Genomic DNA, 19,141 nt, shown 5'->3' on the forward strand with positions numbered 1-19,141 from the left:
TCTATAAATTTACCTATAAGTTTCGGTGGCACATTTTTATTATACAAGACGTTGGATGCTAACCTCTATTTCATCCATCCCGCTACAATACGGTGTGTGACATCCTCGTCAAATCTTTGTTAATTACTAGCTTAAATTTTTAAGAAGTTTGGAATTTTTTTTCTTTTAAAGTATGTGCTCTTCTTCAAGTGCATCATTCAATATTTTTTCTTACTAATGGTTGCCCTTTATGAATATTTTTTAAAATATAATATGTCATTAATTTTTTAAAATTTTAATAGTGAATAATATCATGGTGCTTGTCTCATGTCATATTGGACTCATGTTAAATATTGTAACCTCACAGTACAAACTTACAAGAATGTGTTGTGCTGAACCACTTATTAATTTTGTTGAACGCTTGTATTTTTTATATAGTTTACTGTATTAGTTGTGCGCTATGGTGATTCATCATATAGATCAAAATATGAAAAACACATTAATAAATATTGAAAGAAAATGACTACAATAATTTTGTGAATGAACATAATGTAAAAAGGTTATTTTATCTATCTATATTCCAAGAGAAAAGAAAAGAAGATAGTTTACTGATAAACAAGTAATGTATGAATTTCATATATTCAACCTATTTTCTCCAATCAATTAAAGTCATAAAGCAAAGAAATAATGGAAGTGGAAGAATTTAGGATAATAAATATTTAAGCTCTCGCATTAGAAATTACGAGGGAATGTGTTATTAACAATTTATCACTGTTTAATTATTACTGTATGAATAAGCCTACAAAATATCTGTGTCATATCAGTAAGTTAAAATCCATAATATTGTTGAAGAGACAAATTTAAATTAAAATCCATAATTTTGTTGAAGAGACAAATTTAAATTAAAATCCATAATTTTGTTGAAAAGTCATATTTATAGTTTTGTAAGTACGCCTCAGCATAACAAATCCGTTATCGTCCAGCGGTTAGGATATCTGGCTTTCACCCAGGAGACCCGGGTTCGATTCCCGGTAACGGAATTTTTTAATATAACCTTTCAACATTCTCGCTTTTTAAAGTTTCAACCGGCCATCAACGAAAAGAGAAGTGAAAGCCAACCATCACGAATGAAAAGGAAAGTGTTTTATTATGCAATCTCTAATCACTAGTGAACAATTTCGCGAATTAAGGTTTCATTTGGTGTAAATTGATACAAGTTGTTACTGTCGGTCACACTATGCACCCAATGTTTGATCATACAATTGCAACGGATCATGCTATAATTAATGCTCAGGTACTTTTTAACCGGTCAAAGATTCAAATGTTCAGGGAAGTCGCATAATTAGGTTAGTCTTACCAAGGAAACACAAATCTGTATACAACAACAGCAAACAAAGTTGGGGTTGACATGTGAACCCCCACTTCTTTCTTTACGCCCAACTCATATCATCAAGCCAAGCACAAACCTGTATGATCCAAAATCTTAAAGGGACAGCTTAAATGAAATCAAAACAAAGTTCGAACAATTTGATGTTTGGACTCGCCTCGACCTTTCAGACGCTTTAAAAAGTACATTAAACAAGAGTCATTCTTTACCAGCATGTTCACAGTCATTCCAAGGGAAGAAACCATGAAGAAAGACTTCCAATTCATTACTTTACAGCTCTTCACAGCATACACAACTCTCTCAGGCCAATTGGCAAATAAGGAACAATTCCCACATTAACAACCATGGTAAAAAGGCAAAAAATGAAGATCCCTCTCAAAGAAATACAATAGGGAGAAGACGACAAAGAGCCGAAGATGGCAATCTCAAGTAAACTCGCTTGTCATATCAGTAATGGTGTATACATGTTCAGCTTGTATAGAAGGCATGAAACATTTCTATTTTCCAATTCCAAGTTCTTTTTCAATGTCCCTTGTAAGGCTAAATTGCGCAGTGTTGTGCCATGGGAACAACGTACGAGTAACAGGAAGCTTCCTCCGCAAGTCCTGCAAAAGATAAAGATTTATTTATTTGCTTCCTTTTCATGGTGCAAGGTGGTGAGGGATGTTTCTCCCAGCTAAGACATAGTGAGAATACGTGACTGCTGTGAGATTGTAGCGATAAGCCCTCATGCGTCTTTTCATGTAAAATATTTGAACATGTTAGAGGTTTTGAAGTTGAAGGAGTACCTTGAAAGTGGTATCAGGCAATTTCAAGTAAGATGTCTGCCAGTAAAAGGGCTATCAGTAACTTGGGACAAAATAACAGCAATGGAGACTTAATAGAAAAGTGGTAGAAGAGTGGGAACAGGGGGAGTGTTAGATGATGTGACAGAAAGGGTGGAGGATGATGTAGGAACAAAGTAACAACCTGAAGAGATGCCAGATACTCAGTCTCATGGTGGCGAATAATGTTAACCAAGGAAATTGCAGAATCATCTGGGGACTAAGAAAGACACCACAAAATCAGAATAATTCAAACTTAAATTGTTGTAAAATGTATACCGAAATCACAAGATAGTAATCAAAATTTTATTTCTTCGTCATACATATGATGTCTAATGAGATTGTTCAAGGAAGAAACTTTTGCTTTAGCTTGACCTTCAACTTGTTACACTAGTTACACAAACGAACAGGAATTCCAGAAACAGTTCTCACTTTTTATTCTTTCTGGCTGTTTGACCATGCTACTTTTTTTCTTTCCCTGTATGATTCCTAATAAGATTATTCAACGAAAAAGGTTTTGTTTTTAGCTTAACCTTTTCCAACAATAGACCAGCAAAAGATAGGATTTCCAGAAACTGTTATGTCTCATCCTTTATTCTTTTGCCTGTCTTAACTCTTAACATGCTAATCATGGTAAATGAAAGAAAAATTATGAAAAGAAATCGTATCCGGAGTCTGTTATACTGCTAAGTTGGATAGTAATGCTTACAATTTTGCTCTAGAAATGGTAATTTGAAAACAATAGATGCCAAATATTAACCGAATTCCTTGTTAGAAACTATTATCAACATCCATGGTCTCACATTGCAGAAGGGAGGTGATAGCTGATCCAGAGACCGCTCCCTTACAATTCTTTGAGAAAATTTATCATGATTTATTGCCAAAAGATTTAAACTCACTGCATTCTCCGAGTACCTCACAAGGGATCAATCTAAAGTCTCTACACGTTGTTCAGCTGTGTTAACACTTAACACTGGCTCAGAAACAAACAAAAGAAAGATAGAAACAAAAGAAGTGGCGCAACCTACAGTAGAGAACAGCTTCTGTATCCTTATGAGTTATGACCAGGAAAAGGATACTGACGACAATAAAGAAAGAGAAGTTCATTGACAAGCAATAGTCACTTACCTGAATTAATGTTGTGTCCTTACATTCATGTTGTGCATCTAACTGCACATTTCCCTCTTCAAAGTAGTGCGCGCCAACCTGAATTGAGAGCGGGAAAGGATATACAAGTTTGAATACTGAAGCTTTTGATACAACAAAAAAGTAACAACTACCGTCACCCCTAAACTGGCAACAGTAGGGGTCGGCTCAATCCAACAATAACTAAACATCAAGATTTAAGATTTTAACTATTTTATGACAGTGGTCGGATGGTGTCCAGCCCAGCTTGCACGCACCTCGACTATTCCACCAGGTACCTGCTACCTCCCACCAGCACAGGTACCGGATAACTCTGCCCACCAAGACTTAGGATGATGGGAAGAAATCACCTAGTGTTTTTCTACCTCCACTGGGATTTGATCATGAGATCTCAGGATCTTCTCCGACATCATCAACCAGTAGGCCGCATAGAAAAATAAATTAGTACTGATGTCTAACTTCATGCGTAAAAATCGGTGAAGCCAAAAACAAAGATGAGGAAACCAAAAGGCAAACACTATATTCTCAAACTATTAATGAAAGCATACCTGCATCTTCCCCCTCACTTCTACAGATTGAATTTCATCCTTGAATTCAATATTCCATATTGATCGCCAGCTTCCATTGCTACAGAAGATGCAGATAGCATTAGGTTCTTTAGACATGCTATAAGAAGATGTATGTCGGCTCAAGTGAGTTAGACGTGCTATAACAAGATATCATTGACTCAAGTGACAAGTGTGCTATAGAGACGAGATGAAGAATAGGCAACAGTCAACAGACATCCCTCATTCTTTGTTTATCCCAACTTTTGTAAACCAACCTAGAGCATACTGACACTTTTGTAATTGAGAAGTGAATGAAGCTTATATCTTAAAAGCACCCATAGATTTAACATGTAAATGGCATGTGTTCTAGCAAATTCAACACATTGAGACATAGTAATTACTGGGAGTTAACAAGAAATGAAAACTCTGCTTCTATCCAGACAGACTACAACCAAAGGAGGACAAGATGTCTTAGAAGAAAAACCTATGGTCATTGCAACTTCATAATAAGAAGGATTGGGAACTCTATTTTACAAATTTTAACTGAAAGGGCAAGCTTTACTGACGACAGATCTTTAGCGAAGACACATAATGGAGGCAAATTGGTGGGTTAAGACAAAGTTGGCTATCAATGACGAAAGCTGGCCTTAATGTATTTCTCACCTTGGAATCAGAGACATCACCTTATAGGTTTTCCTGGTAAAATCTATTTAAAATTGCCCGATCATTACTAACATGCATCACACATTTTATATGACTGCCATTTAACAAATACCCGTGTTGCAAAGGACTCACACCTTCAGACCACATAACAGCATATCCTTTGGTCCATCTTTGAGGATTGGATATATACAGAAACATGAATACATGATCTCAGACGGTTACAAATTACTCTCGAAAATGCACCACGTTGTGATGTGTGTCACAAATTTATCGTAGAAATGATCAAAATCAAAGAGAGGGTTGCACATATAAGTCAGAGTTAGAGTTTTGATAAATCCAACACACCAGAAATTCTGAGGACTATGCCTAGCAGCTGAAATCACCACAACGAGTTCAAAGTCCGATCCTGGATCTTCCACATCCTTTCCTTTGGTACAGTAAACTGAACAGATTCCTTTTGGATACGCTTCACTCACATACTTCATAATTTCTGCATCCATGGCAGACCTACACAAGAAATATCATGACTAGGAGAATTTGGCAAGCAATGGTAATAACAAAGTCATTGCTCAGAAACAAAGCCCCTAATGAAGAAGAATAACATACCATGTAAAGAAGGGAACTATTCACATAAAACAAAGACATGATCAACATAATCTGCATGTTCAGCGTTAGGACTTAGGAATTATTGAAGAATTTATTGCTCCCTCAGAATCTCATCTTTTTAGACTCTTAAAGTCTCCTAACAATACCAAATTTAGGTGTTATGCTTCCATCTTAGTATCTGACGTTGATGCCATTATTCATTACTTTGGAAACATTTGTTCCTCACAGATAAAGTTGAGCGGAAAGGTAAACCAATGTATTATGAGTCAGATTCTTACTGGAATAAACATGCACGTGAATCATGACGTAGGATGAATTATTAACACGTGAACTGCAGATTACTACGAATATTTCCAAAGAAAAGACACAGAAAGTAATGTTGAAGCTGAGAGAAGAAATGGTACTGATTGAGAGGAGACTAAGGAGATATACCTAAATTATTTATTTTCAGACTGCTTTCTGTAAGCACTGACCAAATCACGCAGTTTTTCTTCCAATTAAGCAGGAAAAGAACACTTCCACAAGAAATGCAAATGTCATAGCATATAAATTTGCTCTAGGTTAAACTACATTCACAACAATGTATTTGAGCGTCATCAAGAAACTGAGGTTGCATTTGCAAGTCTTGTTGAGCATGGTACAAAGATAAGCTCAATTAGGTGAAGTAATTGCATTGTCATAACAACATAGAAAAAATTCAACATCTCAATGGTTATAAGCAGAATGTAGAGTGTAACTAAAAAGGGAAGCAAAACCACAGATGTTAAAACCGAGAAATGTATGTGCTACAACAGAAGCTTACCTATACTCTTCCACGAAAGCAGATGGAAGTTCTTCATCTCTTGCTGGCCTAACTTCTTTACAGGCCTAGCACACATACATAACATGAACTTACAAGGTCACACATAGTATTACTCGACACCAATAAACTAGGAAAAAAGAAAAGAAAAGGAAATACAACTGAACTTCATAACCTTTGAATAATGAGTAAACTCATGCACTTGTTATATCAACAGAGACTTAATTCACCTTACCAATCTATTTGCATTACTCCATCACATTAACAAGCATAGAAAAGAAATGCATGTTATGTGAAGTTCATAACTCTTGAGTAATGAGGATTAATATAAAACCGTGGACAAGTTATATAGAGGAGCCTTCTTTCACTTAAAATTGGCATCACTCCATCATATTAACAAGAATAGAACGGAAATGCATGTTATGTGAAGTTCATAACTATTGAGTAACGACGATAATCATGGACCTGCTATATCAAGCACATTTTTCAAGTTTACAATATCTTCATTCATCATAGCCACTTCCATCATATAAACCAATTTAACAGTTAACACAATTCACTCTGGTTCTTTTGTTCTTTGTCTCAATGCCTGAATGTGTTTAATAATTCAAGTTCCAACCAGCCAGAAGATGTTAAAAGAACTAAACTATAGATCAACAAATATGAGCATAAAACCAGATTATGTGGAGATATTTAATGCACAGCATAAAAACGAGTATACCAAAGCACTATATGAAGCATCTCTTTCTTCTTTTCTCTCTTTGTCTTGTTCTTTTTACTTTTCTTTTTCCTTTCTTTTAGAATAAGCACATTTTTGGATATCATCCTACCATTCTAACAGTATCTAACTTCTACAAGGTTGTTTATGTCTGTCCATATTATTTTGCTTTGGTGAATTACCTTCTAAACTAAATACTTATCCTTTACAAACCTAGCATCCATACCTTCCTCTTCTACAGACCCCACCCCCCACCCCCCACCCCCACCCCACCCCCTAAAATCAAACAAAAAAAAAACCTTTTCTTTGTCACTTAAGCTGATCATTTATTAAGTCATATCTTCTCAGCTGATAGGAGATATGAGGGTGGACCTTGTACAATTAGAAAAAAGAAAAGATAATAGAAGTCATAAAAGGATTCCCTTCATTAGAAACTTTAAACTTATATATCATGTAGCTATTGAGGACATTAAAAGACTCAATGGAAAAGGTAAATGTCGTCTTCCTTTACAGTGACTTCTTCCTTTCCTCTTCATTTGAGGCTAAATTGCAGCACCACTCTTGGTGCTTTTGTGTTTTAGGCAAAAAAGTGACACGAAAGCTTCTATCTTGGTTAGGGGAGTTAGCTTCTTTAAACCCGCATGCGAATTAGCCTGCATAAATCAACTAGAAAAGTGAAATTGGAAGTCTTGTCCCCCACCCCAAAACCCCGTGTGGCTTTATTTCTACTTCTGCAATAAGAAGAAAGTCAAACACTAGAATGTCAATGTAGATCTTAGTAAATAGTTTCGATTGTTTTGCACTTCCAAGGTAGCTTGTGGGTGGCACATGGGAGTTGTTGTATATCTGTTATTGTATAGGCAATTGGCACCTCTTCGGTGGCTCATCCAATGAAAACTTATAATCTTATCAACAAGATGAATGTCAATACACCAGATAGTAAAAAATCCAACTAAATCCAAAAGTTACGTTTAGCATTATATACTAACTAAACAACATACTTGCTTGACATGGTCGACTATGGCAACCTGGGCAGTGCGAGGATCAAGATACTCATCCTTATCAACCTCACCAAAAGACGTAACCAATACCTGCAAATGCAGTGAGCAGCAACTTTACATAGCAAGATAATAAAAATATCTGCCAACCGGTCATTACTACATCCATGAAGCATTTTACTGTCTTTTTAGAAAAGCGGAACAAAATCTTAGACTTCATAAAGAACAGTTCGTTGGAAAATGTTTTTTCTTCTTTTGATTATTGAAAAGTGGTGGAAATTCCCTCTATACAAGTGGTGTACAAATGTAGAGAACCTATACATAAACATGCTGCTCAACAAACAACACAATTCTTTCGTGGATAGCATTGCCGAGTACCATGGAATATATCTCTATCCTAAAAGCCTTATTTGGAGCATTACTAGAGTAATCTTATTTCTTTAATGGACAATAAGACAAATGATTTTCTCAAGCATAACTTTTATCGTTCCCTTCAGTCTTTCAACTTTCTAACCTTCAACTAAGGAAAACTACAACACAGCACAATAAGTATTGCTTACAAAATATTTCATTTTTAAACCTTCAACAACTTAGCTAAACTTCATTCACAAATCTTCAACCACTGAAAACCATCAAAAGCTAAAATTATCAAGTTGAAGGACACGATTAGCCTAAATTACATTCTCAAAGATCTAACAAACTGCAAACCAAAAGAAAGCAAGAGAGAGACACTTACATCGCCACTTCTGTTGGGCAATTCGAGACAAATCAAGTGAGATTTGTTGTAAGAAGGGAATGCCTCCTCAGCCGCTTTCCTATATACATTCTCGTCTTTCAAAATCGCTCTAACATCTGTAAATCAAACCGAATAAAACTCAAAAAAAACAATAAACCGCCGATCGCAAACGAAGACCAATGCGGTTACAATTTCAATCACGAAAAACCTTCAAAGCTAAAAATCCGCAAACGAAAGAGAAGAAAAGAAGAAAATGACCTTTGGCGACGTACTGAATTTCGCCGGCGGGGGAGTTAAGAAGGAACCATTTGGCAATCTCAATTTTCTGTTCATCGGTGAGTTCAGTTTCTGATTCCAGAGAATCTTCCTCTTCTTCTAACATTTTAGCAATCTTATTACTAACAGATATTCTTCCCCATTGAATTCAATGAAGATACCATTAACCCCACCAGAGTCGCTCTCTTTTCTTTTTAAATGTAAATTCAAGTGGAGTTACCAGTTTTCTTATTTTCCATTTTTATCCCTGCTGCTCCCCGGATATAAATCTGTAAAGGCAAAGCTGAGGTGACTGTGGGGTCTCATTCGAGTTTGATTGTTCAGAGCACCGTCGGATGCATGTTTTGTTGCTCTTTCAGGTAATTTTAACCGTTGGATTACTCCTCTTTTCTTTCAGAAATATATTCCGTTGCAACTTATGGCCAATTTGATCTTCATGAGATAACATCCACAATAAATGATACTATTCACCATATTCAAATTGATTGATTAACTCTTTTTCTAATGCATTGTAAGATAATTTCAGATTTTTTTTACAAAATTTCTCAAATAAATAATAGTCCTAGTAGAGTTAGCCTAATTTTTCAATTTAATATAACATTTTGATCCGTTGAATTACATTATTTTGACCCAGAAGTTTCAAGAGTCAATTTTGGCTTCAACCAGTAGGAAGCATTACGGTACTAAATAGTGACAGATGACCACACTCCGTAGGACCCCAAAGTGGCAGAAACTCGAAACGATAACGTCCAAACTTGAACAAGAAGGCCAAATGAGAAGAATAATCAAGGCCTACCTTGACACAACAGATCATGCAAACCTTCATCGGAAATATCATTTTTAGCAAAATCATGCGACAAGACATTTAACTTACAGTATTAATAAGTTTATTACTTGAGTTAGTAATAGTGTATAAAAAACTATATGCGGCACAGACCAATATACAAAAATTAAACTCTCTATTTAGACCAAAACCAGTTAAACTCTTCATTTAATGTAAAATCTCCCGGTTACAAACCTGACTCTCATACATCGGCATCCAAAAGTTGTTCCAAGCCTCCAGTGGGCCAATTTCTTCTGTATTCCCAAAATTTTCTTTTACCCTACTATTAACTAAACATCTAGCAGAAAATAGCATTAATTCGGTTGAGTCCATGTAACCTCTCATTCTCGACACAATTCCATTTTCCCTAGAGAAGCCAAACCTAAAGTACCTATCCTGACTATTCTCCTCCACCTTCTTATCAACTAATGTCTGCTCACTAATAGGTTCTTGCCTTGGAGGAGAGACGTGATCCTCCCCGTTGCTCAAGTAATTGTCCATGCCGAGAGCTTCCCAGTCAATCTGCTGCACAATCCCAGCAGCTCGTTCACCAACACGGTCATGGTAGTATTGTGATTGTAGTGCTTCCTGGACAGCAAGTTTATCGACTTGGGCCTTAAGCATCTGTAGTCGATCACCAATTCTTGTTGACACAGTATCATATAATTTTCCTCTTGGCATATTATCCTTTTCTTCCGCAGCAAGCAAGTCATCAAACTCGATGGGATCACCAACAAGAACAGTCACCTGCAGTTTTTACAGCTCATGAAGAGTATACTAGGAAATTATAAATCATAATTACCAGGAAATGAAAATGTTTCAAAGTAGAGAGTAATTTGTAATAGGTTTAACCTCTTTACTTGCCCTACTCTCTACTATAAATATTGGCACACCATATATGTAGCTGCACTATTCACCACCCTCAAAATAAAAAATGCATACCGTCTTTCCAATCCTGGGAAGCTTGGCACCTACAGGCATGATGTCTTGCATTCCAGTATGCACAAATGGGACGACTATTGGTACATTGTCGGCATCCAGAACCAATCTATTAAGGACAAAGAAAAACATAAGCCGGAAAACGAGGGGCTAATCAACAGAGAAAAAAAAACTATCTAATTCTGGTCCTGGTTTCTGTATAGTTCTATCAATACATTGTCTCTTGGTCTTTTTCTTCTCCAAATACAAAATTATTAAACCACTGAACTGGTATCCTTATTGATATCAACTTACCTACTTAACGATAACAATACAATTCACAACTTATTAATTAAAAAGAATGAGTACCTGCCGATGCCTCTCTTAATAGAACCCATAGTTTTGCCACCATCTCGAGAGCGACTACCTTCTGGGAATATGTGTACCCATCCACCACGGTTCAATTTTGAAATAGCCATGTCCATCCCCTGTGGTACATGCAGGAATAGACTGAACAATTAGCTGTAACCTCCACAGTCTCTTTTACCATTTCAAAGAAAACATCTCAGACTGGAGAAGCAAGAAATATATACTGATGTATAAACAATTAGAATATTAGATCAACTTTATCTCAACAGCATCTCAGCAAAGAAAATACCTTCTGATATATACCGTCACCACGGGAAACTGGAAGAACTTTGACATGTTTGAAGAAGGCAGACGTTGCTGGATTACGGAAACACCGATCAGTTGCACAAAGCGTCCATCTCAAATTTTGTGCATCCAACATAACACTGGGGGGAAGCAATGCAGCAATAACCAGTGGGTCATCCATAGCAGCAACATGATTGCTCACCTGAGTTCATTTAAACAGTAATATATCAAAAGGCATAATCATGGGGTGCGAGGCTTAAAGCAAGGAACTAGAAGTAGCTCAGGAACATCGCTTACTGTAATAAGAGGTTTATTCTCCGCTCGGTTGACCAGCACCTGATGTAATTTTTCTGCACCGTATATCTGCAAAAGTCATCGAGTTATTTCTCCCAATTAGGCAACAGCTGAAATAGTAACTCACCAAATCTTTAGCTTACCTGAACACGATTGAGACCATGCATAAACACATGACAAACATTTCCAAGCACAGGTACAGCCACAGCTTGAAGCATGCGAGTCAGAACTGAATCTGCTTCTGGATCAATATCCTTGCTAACTGCAGTCATAGGGATTCAGAATTATAACTACTTCGTGAGCTCAAATCCCCAAAGGTTAGCAAGTACAAGTGACTGGAGAGTTTAGTGGAAAGAACCTTCCAACTCATGAAGGACACAAAGGCAAGGTTTAACATATCGAAAGAATCCCAGAAAGTTGGATAAACTGCCCTAAATTCATCAAAGGTAGATAAATATTGGTACCAGGAGTAATTCTAGCAACTAATTTCAGTCGAGATAATTAACTTTCAAATCACATCTTTTAACATATGAAGAAACCTGTTCGCTGTATCAAGGAGGTAACTCTAGCTCAGAGATTGGAAGTCTAAGGGCAGAAAGCAGCTAAGGTAGCTGCTATTTAGGTTAGTAGATTTTCCCAATTTCTCCTTGCAAATACCATGAGCTCATTAGATGTTAATTGATAGCATTGGTTACGTAAAGCATAGATTATTGCTTTAACAGGTTTTATACAGTTGAAGTGCAGTCACATTCCCTAATTTTTCAATTATAAAACTAAAAACATTCCTTAATTCTTTGTCAAAGTCCTTTTTTATTTAGTCTAACTATTTCGCAAATCCTAGATATGAAAAATCGGTATAAAGATTTTCCGTGTAGCATAACTGATGATGTTAGCGAACAGGAAGATAGATCAAATTAGATGCGGTTGTGTCACATTATGTTTTACAAATTCGTATAATGTTGAACTGACCTGTTTTACGATAGAAAGTGGAAGAAGAAGGGAGAGCATCTCTACGGAAATCGCTGAAGCGCTGGACCCATCGTTCGACGGTAGATGAGAAGTAGCCGTCAGAGATCAAAGGACGGCGACGGTGATGATCGACGGCGACCCTAAGGCGGTCTCTTAGACGAAGCTGCAGGGACCGTGCCCTATCTTTCCACAGATCCGCTCCTGTTTCAATCCACCTCCCTGATACCATTCTCAATATTCACCTCTTATAATTATATGTATGTGTTATTATATGAGTATTTTGGGTGGGTGGAGCAGTGAGGTTGATCCAAGCTTTATGCAGAGGGAGTAGAGAAGCGTGAGAGTAGCCTGATCGAAAAGAAAGGGTTTCGACTAGTAGGTTTGTTTTTCTTTTACCTTAAGAAGATGCGCAGGGTTGGTAGTGCGCACATCTTGCCCAAACGGATAATATTAGGAGTTCCTTAAATATCTTTTGTGGGTCCGCAAAGTCTACGTGGCAGATACCTTCGAGCTCGACAGGGCTTGACTTGTCGAGAGCGCCACTCGTTTTTATTCTAGAACAATCGCCTAAATTTCTTACGTATTAGGGAAGTTTCTCTTTAGTCTTTTCTTTGTTAACATTATTCTATTGGTACTCCCTCGTCTCAAATTATTGATTTCTAAAGGCAAAATATATACTTTACGCATAGATTTTATACTCAAAATTTTTTTACACACCTGTTAAATACAAAAATAATATTACACACCAAAACTTTTAAAAGTGTATCAATTACACACTTCTTTTGTCATGTGTCACACGCGTGTATTACACATAAAAGGGGCACGTGAAAACTACAAAATTCATCTGAAATTAAGTTTTTTATTTATTTTACCTTTTTAACTATTTTTTTTACAAATTAAAGAAAAAAATATAACCCATGTCTTCTTCCCCAACCCACAGCCCAGTGATTCCCCCCTTGTTCCGTCTTCTTCCCCAACCTCCATCCTAGTTTTGTCTACCCCCTCATATTTTATCTCTTCAATGCCCATGATTAAGAAGAAAAAGAAAAAAAAGAAAAAAAAAAAGAGGAGCTATTGGGTCTTGTAAAAATTACCATTATTGACCATTTGAAAAAGCTTGAAAATTTAATCGAGTCTTGTTAATTTTGGTGTTCTGTGACCTAGAAAATTAGTTTGAATTCGTGGTTATGGTTGAATAAAAATTTATTTAGGTGATTAATTTTAATAAAATTCAAAAAACACCGTTAACAAGTTTGAAGCTTTGGGTTTGAGCTTGATTTTGAAATTTTTATAAGGATCTGTGATGGATGTTGTTAAAACTTGTTAAAAATCGGGCAAAGAATTGAATCTATAGTTGAGGAAGAATGTGCTTGTAGTGGAAGGGTTGGTGGTAGTATGGGGTGGTGGAGAAGATGATGGGGTTGGGGAGATGAGGAAGGGGTGGGGTTTTTTCTGTATTTTTTTCTTTTGGGAAAATGAGGAGTGGGGTGGGGGTAGAGGTTTTTTTTTTCAATTTTTCCTTTTTTTTTTCGATTTATGACACGTGTGAGACGCTGATTGGCGCGTGTAATAGCAATTTTTAAGCAGATGTGGTCAAACACCAAAGCGGTGTGTAATTGACACACCTTTAAAAGTTTTGGTGTGTAATATTATTCACATCTTTAACAGGTGTGCAAGAGGGATTTGGGGACAAGGTCAATGCGTAAAGTATGAACAATTTTGTTAAACTAATTAAACAAGAGACTAATGGATAAATCCTAGTTAAACGTAATAAACTCTAGATCTGAACATATTTATATGAGTGACATGAAAGTGCCTTCAACCCAATTTCATCCAATGGGTATTAAATGATGCAGTTAAGAGTGAGTGAAAGAGAAATGATAAATAATGACTATATTAAATGACAATAAATGTAAATAGAGGGGAATATTCACCCAATATTGAAGAGGGTGAATGACTCTTTTCCCTGACAATGTTGAATGACACGAGCGTTAGAGAATATTGTACATTTTCTTGGATTTGATGGAAATGACAATAGAATCATTCACAAAAAGATCGAATCTCTACTAAAAGTGGTTTCTTGTATTTTTCTTGAGTGCTTATCTTACAATTGTGTTCTTATCTCCCAAAAACAATCCCCTCCCCTATTCTCTCTCTCTCTCTCTCTCTCTCTCTCTCTCTCTCTCTCTCTCTCTTACTCTATATATCCTTGTGGAATATTCCCAAAGAACCCTAAAAGTACAACAGAGAGAATATTCAGGAATATTCCCTTTGAAAGTTCCAAGACTATACCGACCGTTGCTTCCGTTCCTGTTACTCGACTTCGGCCCAGGTGTGCCACGTGATAATTCGTTCTCGTTAATCACTGCTCGACCTCGGCCAAGCCCCCTACACCGAGTCGTAATCGTCATGATAATCGCCTCTTCATACCAGATTTTCTCGGTCGAATTTTAGCCCATACAGTTAGTCCCTTCGCTTATCGAAGTCGTCTTTTGGTCGGCCTTGATGAACGGACTTCATCAACTACGGTATTAAGAAATTTGGATGGGGAGGTCTAGTAGTGGTAGTCATGGCCGAGATGGTGATGTGGCGCTTTGAGGGCTACGCTTAATGATGATGGTTCAGAATGACGTCACAGCCTCACGGGTCATAATTCTGCATCTTCACGATGCGCTGCATCATTTCTTGTGAACATGTCGCTTTGATCTCAGTGCGTGTGGCAATTGATTTTCTCGATTAGTATGCCGTTATTCTCTATAAATAAGGGGAGAATCCTTTTCGATCGAAACCTTACACTTTAGAGTTCCCTAAGCCTGCCTATCTGCCTCTCTTGTTCTTTATGAGTTCCCATTTTCTACAGCTTTCTCTGTCGCCACTGTTATCTCTTCTTCACTTCCAATTCTTTTGCTCCTATATAGTTATACAAATGGCTAGTGCATCTTCGATCTCTGAGGAGATTCTCAGCCCGCCTCCAATATTAGTGGCCATGCCCTTTAGTGATGAAGGGGAGGCCATTATTGCAAAAGATGATAACTTTCCCACAGTAGAGAAGATTGTTCCTCGTAGTGACAAGGCCAGGTTGGACTTCTCGAAGCCTCATGATGACGATCTCGTGCCTGTGAAATTTGAGATGGGAGTGGCCCATCTTTCTGAGCTTATGGCCAAGTACAACATCCCTACTTTCATTGGCCTGGTCCCCGCCAGAACAATATGGTCCATATTCATTGTCCTGGGTACTGCGCATTTTACGTGTACCTATTTTGAGTGGGATATTCTCTTTTTTCTTTCCCTGTTAGTGGAGGAATTCTGCTGCTGCTACAACATCTGTCCAACCCATCTCTCTCCCTATATTTACAAACTTTTCATTATGTTGATAAAGTACGCGGAGCTAGCCGACCGTGGAATCTTTATCAGCCATTTGCTACATCTTTTTGCTCTAAGCTTTCACCGTGGCACGATAATATACCTTCGCCACCGAGGGGCCAAGGGACTAGTGGTGAAAATGGATGATAAGACCAATTGTAGGTTTTGGGTCGACTTTTTCTTTGTCAAAACTGAGCACGTGGTGGCGAACCCTACTGGGTTCCCCGAGGAGCGAAACTTCGCTCGTAAGTATTTTTGTTGACTAGTCGTTTATTGTCTTCCTTTTGTTACCTAATCGTTCTTTAATGGTGCAGTTGAGAAGGAGACTCCTACCTTGGTCACCGATAATCACGACTGGGTGGCTCAAATTTTGCCCCACACGGTGGGGATCCGTGAGTGGTCATCATTCAACAAGAAATTTGGGCCCCAACCTTCTTTGGTCGGTGAGTCCAGTTCTGATCTTTAGTCACCTCGACCTCAATATCGTTTTTCTTTTTCACTCATGTGGTTTTCCTTGCTTTTAGGTCGAAGGGCTCCGAAGAAAGTAAAGGATCTCACCCCCGCTTTCCGTTAGTCGGGTACTGCGACTGTGACGACCCGGCCAGTCATCTCAGGAGTCACAACTTCGTTTTCCCCATTTCTACTTCTTTATGCTTCGTTATCCATGTTTTGTGGTATCGGGTTGGTCTGATTGAGTCCGGAATGAGTTTGGCAAAGTTTGAGACACTTAGTCTCTTTTAAGGGAGTTTAAGTTGGAAAAGTCAACCAAATGTTAACTTATGTGTTAGAGGGTTTAGATATGAGTTCCGATGGTTCGGTTAGCTTAGGAGGGTGATTTATGACTTAGGAGTGCGATCGTATTGGGTTTTGGAGGTCCGGAGTAGATTTAGGCTTGAATTGGCCAAGTTGATATTTTGGTGATTTCCGGTTGGTAGGCGAGATTTTGATATAGGAGTCGGAATGGAATTCCGAGAGTTGCAGTAGTTCCGTTGTGTCATTTGGGATGTGTGTGCAAAATTTCATATCATTCGTATGTGCTTTGGTTGGGTTTTTGATCAAAAGCGGAATTTGAAAGATTTTAGAAACTTAGGCTTGAATCCAAGGTGTTTTGGTGTTGTTTGAAGTGTTTTGATGATTAGAACAAGTTTGAATAAGGTATAGGGTTATGTTTGTACTTTTGGTTGAGGTCCCGGGGGTCTCGGAGTGATTTCGGATGGTTGACGGAGAAGTTGAGATGTCATTGCAGCTACCGAAGTTTTGCTGCTTCTGGTGTTTTTGCACCTGCGGTTTGGGGACCGCAGGTGTGGTGCCACATGTGCGGAAGGAGATCCGCAGAAGCGAATTTAAGAGGAAAGTATGTAGCCGCAGATGCAGTAGTTGGACCGCACCTGCGTAGTCGCAGATGCGGAGAGTGGACCGCAGATGCGGAATTAGCCTTTAAGTGATTTCCGCAGAAGTAGTGGATAGACCGCATATGCAGTATAGCAGAAGCGGCAAAAGTTGCCGCAGGTGCGGGACAACTGGGCAGATGAATTAAAAAAGTCCTTCGCGAATTTTTGGGTTATTTCGCCATTTTTTGACTTCGGCTTGAGAGTTTTTGGACAATTTGGAAGAGGGATTTTAAGGGAACTTCGTTAAGGTAAGGATTTTGGACCTAAAACACATTTATATGGTAGTATTTCATGGATTAAGGCTGTAATTAAAGGAATTTAAGGGCTAAAAATGAGGATTAGGGCTTGAGTTTAAGAGGCCTTAAAATGAGGATTTGAGGGGTCATTTGAACTTCGATTTTTGTATTCTTGATATGCATAGACTCGTGGGGAGATAATGAATCTATTGAGTTAAATATTATTGAATTCCGAGACATGGACCCAGGGGTCGGGTTTTGGTAATTTCGGGATTTGTGTCATATTTTGATTATTTTCGCTTGGGCTTCGTTCCCTTAGCATATTTTGACGTGAGTGGAGGCCGATTCGAGGGGCAAGGGCGTCGCGAGTTAGAGATTTGACCGGTTCAAGGTGAGTAATGATTGTAAATGATGTTCTGAGGGTTTGAAACCCTGGATTGCACATCGTAGTGCTATATTGAGGTGAGACACAGGCTTGATGACGAGCATGGGGTCGTGCACTATTGGGGATTGTGACTTGGTCCATCCCGATTGATGATTTTATCGCGTGTTTGAGTGAAAACTATTTGCTATCATCATTATTTGGGCTGAATACCATATTTGGGCCTAGTGCAAACTATTTGAACCCTTCGGGGATTTTTATTGATATTTCCTCACTGTTTTGACTTTATACTTGACCTCAGTCATGTTATTTTCCACTGTTTTACTACTCAGTCATGTTTACTCAGTTTTAATACTTAAATGATGTTTGGGCTGAGAAACATCGTTTTACTATTATCAGAGGGGCTTGTGAGGATTTTTGACTGAGTAAGGCCGAGGGCCTATGTTGTGAGGAAACACTGATACTGATTTGAGGCCAAGGGCTTGAGATATGTACGCCAAAAGGTGGATTAATTGATATGAGGCCGATGGCCTAGTTTGATGCCACGAGATGACTTGTTATTGCGTTTGGGCCGTAAGGGGCCCCTCTAGGAGTCTACACACCCCCAGTGAGCGCGGGTACCCATTGTGATGTGAGATTGAGACCAAGGGGATGTTATTGTTCTGAGATGTTGCCCGAGGGGCGGAAGTGGTGATATTGTGCCCGAGGGGCGAACTTCTATTTTGCTTTACCTTAATTACATGTCAGTTACTTGTTTACTTGCTGAAAGAGGATTTTACCTGACTTTCCACTGTTTTACTGTGGTTTTACTACTTCATTATAGAATGCCTTGTGCTTTACGTGTATTCTTACTTTCAGTCATTATTTACATTTGTTACTCACTGAGTTGGAGTACTCACTTTACTCCCTGCATCCGTGTGTGCAGATTCAGGCGCAGCTGGTTCCGCTCCCGAGTGCTGATTCATCCCAGCTTCAGGCGGATCTTCAAGGAGTCTTTAGGTAGCTATTGGCGTTCGAAGCCTGGAGCTCCTCCCTATCTATTTCCTTTATGTTCTTAGTTCAGTATTTTAAAACTCTGTAGTCACATTTGAGGATTCCGTATTGTTAGATGCTCGTGACTTGTGACACCCCGGTTTAGGCTGCGTTGGGTTGTACTTCCGCATTTTTATCAATATTATCTGCTACTTCGTATTATTAATCATGTCTTAGACTGTTTTACTGTTGTTTTAACTGTTGGCACTCAGCCCATTTCTATTCCGCCGTATCGTATGGCACTAGCGGAGTTGAAGGAATTGAAAGAACAACTTCAGGAACTCCTTGATAAAGGGTTTATTCGGCCTAGTGTGTCATCTTGAGGTGCGTCGGTTCTGTTTGTGAAGAAGAAGGATGGCACAATAAGGATGTGTATTGATTATAGGCAATTGAACAAGA

The 19,141-nt window shown here is 38.2% G+C and overlaps 2 protein-coding genes and 1 non-coding gene across 5 annotated transcripts; 1 reads left to right on the forward strand and 2 right to left on the reverse strand.

The window, feature by feature from the left end:
- The first annotated feature begins 947 nt into the window (after positions 1 to 947).
- On the forward strand, positions 948 to 1,019 carry TRNAE-UUC (transfer RNA glutamic acid (anticodon UUC)). Its single transcript has one exon. It is a non-coding gene; the product is annotated as a tRNA-Glu (tRNA).
- Positions 1,020 to 1,610: 591 nt separating this feature from the next.
- Positions 1,611 to 9,242, reverse strand: LOC107827586 (F-actin-capping protein subunit alpha). Of its 3 annotated transcripts, XM_016654749.2 has the most exons (10): positions 8,663 to 9,242; positions 8,405 to 8,520; positions 7,672 to 7,761; positions 5,956 to 6,020; positions 4,893 to 5,054; positions 3,885 to 3,963; positions 3,319 to 3,396; positions 2,336 to 2,410; positions 2,155 to 2,190; positions 1,611 to 1,971 (listed from the first exon to the last, which is right to left on the reverse strand). In XM_016654749.2, exons 1-10 carry the CDS (start codon positions 8,784 to 8,786, stop codon positions 1,864 to 1,866), a joined length of 933 nt encoding a protein of 310 aa, XP_016510235.1. In that variant the 5' UTR covers positions 8,787 to 9,242; the 3' UTR covers positions 1,611 to 1,863. The 3 variants fall into 3 exon arrangements, with proteins under 3 accessions (XP_016510235.1, XP_075073751.1, XP_016510236.1); XM_075217650.1 differs by having other exon boundaries at positions 2,155 to 2,410; XM_016654750.2 differs by lacking the exons at positions 2,155 to 2,190; positions 2,336 to 2,410.
- A 400-nt stretch (positions 9,243 to 9,642) lies between these two features.
- On the reverse strand, positions 9,643 to 12,755 carry LOC107827585 (uncharacterized). The gene is made up of 7 exons (XM_016654748.2): positions 12,339 to 12,755; positions 11,513 to 11,631; positions 11,373 to 11,438; positions 11,080 to 11,277; positions 10,791 to 10,909; positions 10,446 to 10,551; positions 9,643 to 10,250 (listed from the first exon to the last, which is right to left on the reverse strand). Exons 1-7 carry the CDS (start codon positions 12,565 to 12,567, stop codon positions 9,672 to 9,674), a joined length of 1,416 nt encoding a protein of 471 aa, XP_016510234.1. The 5' UTR covers positions 12,568 to 12,755; the 3' UTR covers positions 9,643 to 9,671.
- Between the last annotated feature and the right edge of the window lie 6,386 nt (positions 12,756 to 19,141).

Source organism: Nicotiana tabacum, chromosome 7 (genome assembly GCF_000715075.1).
Source record: "Nicotiana tabacum cultivar K326 chromosome 7, ASM71507v2, whole genome shotgun sequence".
Lineage (NCBI taxonomy): Eukaryota > Viridiplantae > Streptophyta > Magnoliopsida > Solanales > Solanaceae > Nicotiana > Nicotiana tabacum.